We start from the raw sequence: 10,864 nt of genomic DNA on the forward strand, positions 1-10,864 counted from the left end.
TTGGTATTTTTAGAATTTTGGTCACATTTCCAATCAAATTGGCTGTAATTTAATATTTTGGTTTAGCATAGGGCAGATATCATAACAAGAATGTATATTGGTCCACCTTAAGGTATAGCCCCCAACATGTAACATAAATCCTCAATTTTTCGATTTTTGAAAAGTTTTCGAATTGGCTGAAATTTTGTATTTTGGGTTGTCATCGGGTAGAAAATCACACACCCAAATATAATCAATATTGGTCCATCTTTAGGTATGGCTCCCATATAACATAACCTCCAAATTGCCGGAATTTTTGAGAATTTTGGATTTATTTTCCGAACAAATTTTCTTTAATTTGATATTTTGGGTTCTCTGAGGGTAGAGAATCTCCTTACCAAAAATGATCAATATTGGTCCACCTTTAGGTGTAGCCCCTATATAACGTCAGATCAAAATTCCCGATATGGGATACATTTTCGAACCGAATTGGCTGTAATTTGATATTCTGGGTTTTCCTAGGGTAGAGAATCTCCTTGCCAAAAATTATCAATATTGATCCACATTTAGATGTAGCCCCCCCATATTACATCAGGCCAAAATTCCGGTTTTCTGACACATTTTGGAACCGAATCGGCTGTAATTTGACATTCTGCGTTCTCACTAGGTAGAAAACCACCATACCAAAAATCATCGACATCGATCCACTTTAAAATATAGGCCCCGATTAGAATATAATCTCAAAATTCGGATTTTAATGGATTTTGGCTACACTTTCCAACCCAAGTGAATGTAATATTTTGGATTCTGATACAGTTGCATATCTCCTTACCAAAAGTTATCTATATCGATCCATTTTTAGGTGTAGTGCCCATATAACATCAGACCAAAATTTTCAATTTTGGACAAAAATTTTCACCGAATCGGCTGCAATTTCATATTCTTGGTTCTCAGAGGGTACAGAATCTCCTTACCAAAAATTATCAATATTTATCCACCTTTAGGTGCAGCCCCCATATAACACCTGGCCAAAATTTCGGATTTCGGACAATTTGTCCAACCGAATCGGCTGTAATTTGAAATTATGGGTTCTTCTAGGGTAGAAAATCTCCATACGAAAAATAATCAATATGGTTCCACCTTTAGGTGTAACCCCCATATAACACCTGGTCAAAATTGCGGATTTCGGACAAGTTGTCCAACCGAATCGACTGTAATTTAATTTTACGGGTTCTAATAGGGTTAACTGTTACATATAGCCTTCATAGCCTAAAAATATCCCTTTCGCTCTTCTACAAAGGCTAACATCGCAGCTCGTCAAGAAATGCTGTCGATTCAACAAAAAAAAAATCTTCCATAAATTAAGTTCCAAAATTATCGCTTGTTTTATTCAAAACCCGGACGTCATATATAAATAAAACCTTTTAAGTTTCTAAAACTACAAAAAATACAAATACAGATACATATAGAAAAATTAAAAACTATGGTCCCTGTCAAGGCCTATATATAAGCCTTGGTAACTATTATTTCGATTTATAAATATTTATTATTGTCATAGGAATAATGTGGTAAATCTTTTTTACGTGGACTATAGTTTTTATTTGGACTGAATGACTTGGATTTTGATTGTGCAGCCATAGGTAGATGTAATAGCGAAGAACCGTTCTGACCATATGAATCCATTGTGGCTGTGGATGAGGAATGTGTAGTAATGTTGTTGGATGTTGATTTTGTAGGTGTACTACCACTGTTGTGATTGTGTTGTTCGTGGTCATTTTCAGAATATTCACAATCAAGCACCTGGAAATTTTCATCATGATGTCGATAGGCCATAGATTGTCGTGGATCAATGAGAATTGATTGATCACTGGTGGCATTTGTTGTAGACATTGTTGTGTGCGGTTCCACACCGCTTTCACTCAATTGACATTCTCGGCTTAGTTTTTCGGCATGCAATTCGATGTCATAGGTGTGTAGATTGGATTTCCAAACGAGGAGCTACAAATAAAATATATTAAAAATTGATAAAACTCATTAAAAATGTTACCAACCTGTTTATCTTGTCCGGTGGTAGCAAACCTCGAACCATCATGATTAAAGGCAACCGCCGTAACTTTTCCTGTATGCCCCGTCAGTGTATAGACCGGTCGCCCTTCGAGCAAATCTAATATTTTCATTGTTTCATCATCACTACAGGTGAGCATAAATTTGCCATTTGGATGGAAAGCCAAATCATTAACGGGGGCCGAGTGCACCTGATACAATTGTATCAATTGTTGGGCAACCAAATCGAATATTTTCACCCGATTACATGTCATACCCACAGCAATCATATTTCCATCCGGATGCCATGCCAATTGCCGGCCCATACCCCTTTCCTCGGTAAAACATCGTATACACTGGCCGGAGTTGATGTCATAAATACGCAATGTCTTATCGTCACCGCATGAAGCAATCATTTGTCCGCAGGGACTAAATTTTGCCGAACGTACCCAATTTGTGTGATGCGCAAATGATTGTAGAAATTTTCGTTGCACCACCTTCCACAGTTTGAGAGATTTATCATCGGATGCTGTTACCACCATTGTACCCGTTGGATCAAAATCTACCGATCGTACTGGTTTGCCATGGGCTAGAAATTCTCCCGACACACCACGCAGCTTGGGTTCCCATATTTTAACAGTTTTGTCTTTGGAACAGGAGGCCACCAAATTGGAGCGTGGTGACCAACTGACGCCGTAAACACTTTCGGTGTGTGCAGCAAAGCGTATGCATCTTGCGGCTTGTTTTAAATCCCATAATATTACCGAGGAATCTATGGAAACAAATATTTCAACCAGAAGAGAGAGAGAGGAGTTGTTGAGGAATATTTTATTGTGGGAAAGTTTTTTTTTTGACTCACCCAAGGAACTCGTTGCCAATTTGTTGCCTTCGGGATTAAATCGTACTTGAGTAATGGTATTACGATGTCCAGCAAAATGTCTCTCCAGACAGGGATCCGCAAATTCCGAGCAGCTGGCCATGGTGATGATGCCTTGTTGTCAAATTTTTGAAAATAAACGACGAGCCTTTGTGCGCCAAGCAATGACAGAAAATGAAGCCAGCGTCGTTGTTTGTAACAATGACGCCGTTGCTTAGTAACGCTTTTAGGGTAGCTTTGCGTGGTTTTATATTTGTCGGGATCGGGATCGGTGTTGAGAGTTTCTCTCTCACACAGTGGTAAATTGTGAATTGTGTTGGAAAACCTTACCACAGGTAGGAACAAAAAAGTACGAAGAGGTACCTAAAATTCTACTTCAAATGATAATAAATCATAATTATCGAGAAATATTGGCCAATATTCATACCAGTTATTTGCATAAATAACATATATTATAATTTAAGCGTAAATGTATTCACGAATAATAAAAAAATCAAATTTTTGTTTTGGTACGTTTATGTCAATTCGTACCTTTTGTGAACAAAAAGTACGCTTGTTACAAAATTAAAAATAGCGCAACTCTAATTACTCTCTCAAGAGAGAGAAACTCTCAACACCGATCCCGATCCCGACAAATATAAAACCACGCTTTGTCATTGAAGGGACTAAAGCTGCTGTTAGACGGCAAGTAATTAAAATGAAGAAATATATACCCCGTGAGAGCCCCAAAAAAAAAAATATTTTAATTTTAAAATTGACGTGTGTGGCCCACTTTACTAGTTTTGTGGGTTTAGGAACGGTTTTCAAGTAAAAAGTTTTAAAACTTGTAAAATTAGCAGATTATTTTAGGTTCTGGAACGGAACTAATGTGTGCAAAATGAAAAATTTGGTAAAATTTGGCTTTGGGTGAAATTTTAGAGCTCGAATCATGAAATTTGGTACTCAAATTAAATTTATGGTCGATATTAATGTGTGGATTATTTTTTTCTGACATATGCAGTTTTCTGTGAAAATAAAATAGTATGTTAATACATGTTTAAATATTTCCTACATTCGCTAACAAAGTTGCGGCCATATGCTATTATTTAATAAATTCATTCTTCAGAAACCCTTTTTAATAAATCCACACCTTCCACAAAAAATATAAATTAATTTTTCATATATATACTGCAAGCCTATTTTTAACTACGGAAACTTTTTGTTTCTAAATATATAAAATAAAATTCATTTTTTCATATATTATTTAAACAGCTGTTCCCTCGTGTAATGGTCCCTTAATATATATTTTATAAACGATAGAATAACAATCGGTATGTTAAAATATCGATTGTGCGCTATCGATTTGCTGTCAGCACCAATACAAGATATCGCCGTGAGATTTTTATTATTTTCCTAAGGTTGAACGGTGGTATTCCACATTCTTGACAAAGTTTGGTGGCGTAGCGATCCAAGGAAAACAGAATGGCTGCGCTGATTCTAACAAAGAATGTCCAGTTGGCAAGTAAGTAAACAAAATGGAGTCGAGGGCATAAAGTTACCCCTGAGTGGTTTCCAAAAAGGCGAAAATTTTGCAAACCGAAATTATGTAACGTAAAGGCCCCGATTACCACTAAATATGGAATCTATTTGGACGGGATAAATGTAATTCTCTCTTTCTCCTTTTTGTTTGTAGAACAACACACCACTGGTGTTTTGGGTGTATTGTGTATGCGTACGGCTAACTATTCCAGTGATGCCCCACGTCCCCTCAAGACCACCAATTTGGCGGCGATGAAACGCGGTACCGGTGGTCGCAGCAGTTTCAATGGTATTGTTGCCACAGTATTCGGTTGCACCGGCTTCCTCGGTCGCTATGTGTGCAACAAGTTGGGCAAATCCGGTACCCAAATGATTTTGCCATATCGTGGTGAAGATTCTGAGGCTATTCGTCTTAAGGTTTGCGGTGATTTGGGCCAGGTGTTGTTCCAATTCTATCATTTGGAAGATGAGGAGGCTATTCGCAAGGCTGTGAAATACTCCAACTTGGTCATAAATTTGGTGGGACGTGATTACGAAACCAAGAACTTTAAATTCAATGATGTCCATGTTGAGGGTGCTCGTCGTATTGCACGGTATGTGGAATGGTGTCCCCTTTTTGGTGTTGTTTACTAATTCTTGGTCTCTTTTGGTTTTTTTAGCATCTCCCGTGAAATGGGCGTTGATCGCTTGATTCATGTATCGGCCCTGAATGCCGATCCCAATCCCCGCAGCTATCTCATTGAGGGTGGCAGCAATTTCTTGCGCAGCAAATACTGGGGTGAACAGGCCGTACGTGAAGAATTCCCCGATGCCACCATTATCAGACCCTCCGACATCTATGGTTCGGAAGATCGTTTCTTGCGTTATTATGCCCACATTTGGCGCCGTCAATTGCGTGCCGTTCCATTGTGGCACAAGGGTGAACGCACCTTCAAACAACCTGTCTATGTGTCGGATGTGGCCCAGGCCATTCTCAACTGTGCCAAGGATCCCGATACTGCTGGCCAAGTATATCAAGCTGTGGGGTATGTAAAAGCGATATTTTAATAAAAATAATTCTAAAAAATTCCTTTTTTTAGACCCAAACGTTATCAATTGAGCGAATTGGTCGATTGGTTCCATCGCATTATGCGCAAAGATTCCGAATGGTGGGGCTACAAGCGCTACGATTCCCGTTTCGATCCCTCCTTTGTGTTGAAGGCTAAACTCACCGAAATGATTAGCCCCGGTGCCCCAATTGCCAATCTCCATCCCGAACGTTTGGAGTTGGAGTGTGTCAGCGATCGTGTCCTGAACAATGTACCCACATTGGAAGATTTGGGTGTTCAATTGACACCAATGGAAAATCAAGTTCCATGGGAATTGCGTCCATACCGTGCTGCCCTGTACTACGATGCCGATCTGAATGAATTCGAAAAGCCAGCACCACCCAAGACGATCACACCACGCGAAGAACAGCGACTCGCTGCATAAGATATTCGTAAACGCCACCAGGACAATGAAACGATGATGTTGTCGATCACAAATGCCGGCCAACAAAAACGCCAACGTCCGCGTTGGGGTTGGTGGTGGCCGGCACATCGTTTGGTAGGGAAGCGGTTGCGTTTACGTGAATTATTATTTATTGTTTTGGTGGTACGTTCGCTGTGGTATGGTGTATTTAGTGAAGAATATTTAAATGAAATTGAAAACTTTTTCCAACAATGAAAGAATGAAGGAGTGATGATGATGAAAATTCGAAAATTCACACATACAACTGTGAAGAAAAATAAAATCTGCTGTTAAAAAAATTTAAATTTAAACTAAATATGTAATAAAAAAAATTAATAATGAGTGTAACACTCGAACCCATAAAACAACAAAACAAAGTGAATTATTAATTAGAGATTTTTGAAAAAAATTGGAAGTGTCATCTTTGAACTTGATCTAGGCTTGGTAAAGATAATGGGTTGTGCAAAGTTTGGTTCAAATCGGACCTTCCATTCGCCTGACTTTGCATATATATATATATATATATATACTGAAAATGTTGACTTTTGTGGGAGGGGTAACCGAAAGAGTGGACCTATGTGTCCCATCTTTGGCCTAGGTAAAGGCTTGATAAAGATAATGGGTTGTGCCAAATTTGCTACAAATTGGATAACCCGTTAGAATGATATTATAAAATTAATTTTCAGCAAAATGTCAAACATTTTGCTCGGGAGGTATCAGAAAGAGTGGAGCGATGGGTCCCTGGACTTTTACTTGATTTTAGTTTGAAAGTATTATTACGATGCTCAAAGTTTGGATGAAATCGGATATTTCCTTCAAGAGTTACCGTGCGCACCACATAATGCTAAATTCCTCTTATATAACCTAATTTTATCTGGGTATTGTCGATATGGAATAAAACTATGTAATTCCCTCTAACCAATGGTGCAACATTTATGCAAATCGGTTAAGTAGTTGCTGAGTTATTTGCTTTTGAATGAAACCATCCTCCGAAATAACCCTACTGTTCGGTGCTGGGTACCTGTTAACTGAAAATGAAAAATCACACAAAAATTCACTTTTTAAAAATGACAATTTTTCCTTTTCATAGTGGCTGCTAATTTGAATATAAAATTATAGCATACTTTTAGGCAGAAAGCTGACAGTATGTAGGCCCTTCGTATATTGGCTATAACTTTTTAACATATTGCTCGATTAAAACAAATAAGGTGTTATAGTGAAGGGCAAATTCTTGACTTTGTTATAGAATCGGTAAACTATATTTTAAAAAATTAGTTCATGTGATAATTTTAAAATATAACTTTGTAAGGAATTTTTCATATAAAATGTATAGAAATTCTGAAAATTCAAATAGATTTCGAAATATCTGGACTTCTTAGCATTCATATGACACCAATTTTATTCAAATACCTCATGTGGTTCAAAAGTTATGCCACAAAAACTAGGACCCTAGTTTTTCAACTTTCGCCAATTCAGTCTGCCGCATCAATGGAAGAAAATTAAAGCATAGTTTTAGGCTGAACGCAGTCAGTATGTAGGGTCTTCGTATATTGGCTATAACTTTTTAACCAATTACTCGATTAACACAAATAAGATATCATAGTGAAGGGCAAATAATTGTCTTCGTTACCCAATCGGTAAAATTTATTTAAACAACTTAATTCATGTGATAATTTTAAAACATAACTTTGTAACTATATTTTCTCATACAATAGTTTAGTTCTGTGAAAATACGAATAAATTTCGGAATAGCTAGACTTCTTAGCTTTCATATGACACCAATTTTATTTGAATACCTCCAATAGTTCAAAAGTTATGTGACAAAAACCAGAACCATATTTTTTTACTTTCGCCAAATCAGTTCGCTATTACATCAATAGATGGCGCGGCGGTTGCCAATAGTCACGAATCTGTTCAGCCTAAAAGTATGCTATAATTCTCTACACAAATTAGCCCGCCATAATGAAAAGAAAAAATTGCCACTTGATAAAAAGGCATTTTTGTGTGGTTTTTCATTTTCAGTTAACAGGTGCCCAGCACCGAACAGTAGGGTGTATTTCGGAAGATGGTTGCATTCAAATGCAAATAACTCAGCAACTACTTAACCGATTTTCATAGATGTTGCACCAATGCTTAGAGGAAATTCCAAAGTTTTATTCCATGTCGACAATACCCAGATTTATTTATGTTATATAAAAGAAATTTAGTATTATGTGGTGCGTGCGATAACTCTCGAAGGAAATAACCGATTTCATTCAAACTTTGAAAATCGTAATATTTCTTTCAAACTAAAATCAATTACGAGGACGTGGGATCCATCGGTCCACTCCTTCTGTTACCACCGTCCACACAAAATGTTCAACATTTTGCTGAAAATTAATTTTATATCCGATTTGAACCAAATTTTGCACAACCCATTATCTTTACCAAGCCTAGATGAAGTCCAAAGATGGGATACATTGGTTCACATCTTCGGGTACCTCTCCCACAGTGGGTCAACATTTGCAATATTTATAAATTCAATATTAGGCGAATGGAAGGTCCGATTTGAACCAAATTTTGCACCACGCATTATCTTTAGCAAGCCTAGATCATGTCCGACCCATTGGTTCACAGCTTCAGGTACCTCCCCTCTAGATCAAGTCGGAAGATGGGGCACATTGGTTCACAGCTTCTGGTACCTTCCTCACAAACTGTCAATATTTTTTAATCGAATATTAGGTGAATGTCCGAAACTTTACACATCGATATATCTGTATCAATTCTAGATCAAGTACAAATATGGGATCCATCGGTCCGCAACTTCGGATACCTCTCTTAATACGAAATCTGAGACATTTGAAAAAGTATTTTTAAATAAAACCACGCCTTTGGAGACATTTGAAAAAGTATTTTTAAATAAAACCACGCCTTTGGAGACATTTGAAAAAGTATTTTTAAATAAAACCACGCCTTTGGAGACATTTGAAAAAGTATTTTTAAATAAAACCACGCCTTTGGAGACATTTGAAAAAGTATTTTTAAATAAAACCACGCCTTTGGAGACATTTGAAAAAGTATTTTTAAATAAAACCACGCCTTTGGAGACATTTGAAAAAGTATTTTTAAATAAAACCACGCCTTTGGAGACATTTCAAAAAGTATTTTTAAATAAAACCACGCCTTTGGAGACACTTTATAATGTATTTTTAATAAAACCATGCCTTTGAATACCTTTGAAAACATATTTGTAATAAAACCACGCCTTTGGAGACATTTGAAAAAAATATTTTTAAATAAAACCACGCCTTTGGAGACCGTTGAACAAATATTTTTGATAAAACCACGTCTTTGGAGACATTGAAAAAATATGAAATAACGCCTTTGGAGACTTTTGAAAAAGTATTTTTTCATAAAATTACCCTTAAAAATCCGAGACTTTGGAGACTTTTAAAGAAATATTTTTTTCAATAAAATCAAGTCTTTGGAGACATTTGAAAAATATTTTCAATAATCCAAGACTGTGGAGACTTTTGAAGAAAAAATTTTTTTTCCCAATAAAATCAAGCCTTTGGAGACATTTGAAAAATATTTTTAATACAATTCAAAACTTTGGAGACTTTTGAAGAAATATTTTTTTTTCGATAAAATCAAGCCTTTTGAGACATTTGAAAAATATTTTCAATACAATTCAAAACTTTGGAGACGTTTAAAAATATATTTTGGAGACCCTTAGAAAATGATTTTAAAAAACTCCACGTATTAAGGAAAAAAGATTTCAAAGGAAAAAAAAAATGTTTTAAAAAATCAAAGTCTGTGGAGACTTTTGAGAATTTTTTTTTAGAAAATTTAGGTCTTTAGAGGTCCTTAAAAAAATATTTAAAGAAATCTACGCCTTTAAAGGTGCTTAAAAAATTTAAGGTCCATATAAAATAAATACTCTTAAAAATTATCCCAAATTTTTCTACTATGACTTTGTGTATTAAATAAAGTATTGAAAACACCTATATTAAAAGTTTTTATCTTGTTGTCTTTGATTTTGTTTTATTTAATTTTTTTATGTTTATTTGCATCATCAGAAAGAAATTCATATTTTTTTGTTATTTTAACATCAATATTTTGTATGTTTAATTGCATTGCATGCCTGTGCAAGCAAGCATTTTTGTTATATTCTGTATTTTATTTTATTTTTTGTTCATTTCATATTCAATATGCCTTCATTGTTGTTGTTCTTCACAATAATTAATAATAATAATAATAATCGTAATAATAATAATTAGAGTAAGTTATAATACTAGTGACTATATAGTGTGTATGTGTGATATATAAATTGTATATATGGTGGTTGTGGTTGTTTGGTTTAAGTACATACTTAACAAAAATAATTCTACAAAACAAAATGATGAAAAAAATAATATTTTGTTTTGTAAAAAAAGCTTAGCTAATAAAAGTGTATCAAGGGTTTTGTTTTCCTTTTAAAATAAATACTATAATTAAAAATAATAATAATATATGTATGTATATAAATCCAAATATATATATTTTTTTTCTTAAAATATATTGATTGTGTTCTAGAAAAAAATTAATTGATAAATGTTTTATAAAAACAAATCACGTTTTCCATTTTTTGCTTAAGAGAATTTTTGTTGGTTTTGCCCTGGCGAATTATATTCCTTTTTTTGACTATGAAAAATACACAAACATACATACATATGTTATGCATGTATATGTGTGCTAAAAAAATAATTGCATGTATTAAATAAAAATAAGTACATTTTTATTTGGGAACCCAGAAATTGAAATAGAGTCTCCTCCTATTGCGGGTTTAGTTCGACTGATTGCTCTTTTCCGTGGTGTCATGATGACAACAATATAGGAAACTCTGCTGTGGTGTAATCGGTGCTGGTGCTACTTAACTTAGGAGCTGTGGCGGTATTAATACCATAACGTACGGACCTACTGCTACAACTAATATTC

General features: G+C 35.2%; 2 protein-coding genes across 2 annotated transcripts; one reads left to right on the forward strand and one right to left on the reverse strand.

Annotated features, from left to right (window-relative positions):
- Positions 1–1,512: 1,512 nt before the first annotated feature.
- LOC133337514 (POC1 centriolar protein homolog) lies at positions 1,513–3,002 on the reverse strand. Its single transcript, XM_061545733.1, has 3 exons — positions 2,882–3,002; positions 2,031–2,794; positions 1,513–1,977 (listed from the first exon to the last, which is right to left on the reverse strand). Exons 1-3 carry the CDS (start codon positions 3,000–3,002, stop codon positions 1,513–1,515), a joined length of 1,350 nt encoding a protein of 449 aa, XP_061401717.1.
- Positions 3,003–4,266: 1,264 nt separating this feature from the next.
- LOC133337501 (NADH dehydrogenase [ubiquinone] 1 alpha subcomplex subunit 9, mitochondrial) lies at positions 4,267–5,902 on the forward strand. Its single transcript, XM_061545721.1, has 4 exons — positions 4,267–4,400; positions 4,572–5,010; positions 5,077–5,442; positions 5,497–5,902. Exons 1-4 carry the CDS (start codon positions 4,361–4,363, stop codon positions 5,888–5,890), a joined length of 1,239 nt encoding a protein of 412 aa, XP_061401705.1. The 5' UTR covers positions 4,267–4,360; the 3' UTR covers positions 5,891–5,902.
- The last annotated feature ends 4,962 nt before the right edge of the window (positions 5,903–10,864 follow it).

The sequence above is a fragment of the Musca vetustissima genome, unplaced genomic scaffold (assembly GCF_032173495.1).
Source record: "Musca vetustissima isolate MV318-11 ecotype Yass unplaced genomic scaffold, APGP_CSIRO_Mvet_v1 utg3750, whole genome shotgun sequence".
Classification (NCBI taxonomy): domain Eukaryota; kingdom Metazoa; phylum Arthropoda; class Insecta; order Diptera; family Muscidae; genus Musca; species Musca vetustissima.

Excerpts from the sequence above, each read along its gene's own strand:
- LOC133337514 (XM_061545733.1), bottom strand. The coding sequence starts at position 3,002 with ATGGCCAGCTGCTCGGAATTTGCGGATCCCTGTCTGGAGAGACATTTT. Across the intron at positions 2,795-2,881 it reads ATTGGCAACGAGTTCCTTGG|ATTCCTCGGTAATATTATGG; the intron begins GTGAGTCAAAAA and ends TTGTTTCCATAG. Across the intron at positions 1,978-2,030 it reads CCACCGGACAAGATAAACAG|CTCCTCGTTTGGAAATCCAA; the intron begins GTTGGTAACATT and ends TTTTATTTGTAG.
- LOC133337501 (XM_061545721.1), top strand. The coding sequence starts at position 4,361 with ATGGCTGCGCTGATTCTAACAAAGAATGTCCAGTTGGCAA. Across the intron at positions 5,011-5,076 it reads GGTGCTCGTCGTATTGCACG|CATCTCCCGTGAAATGGGCG; the intron begins GTATGTGGAATG and ends TGGTTTTTTTAG. Across the intron at positions 5,443-5,496 it reads CAAGTATATCAAGCTGTGGG|ACCCAAACGTTATCAATTGA; the intron begins GTATGTAAAAGC and ends TCCTTTTTTTAG.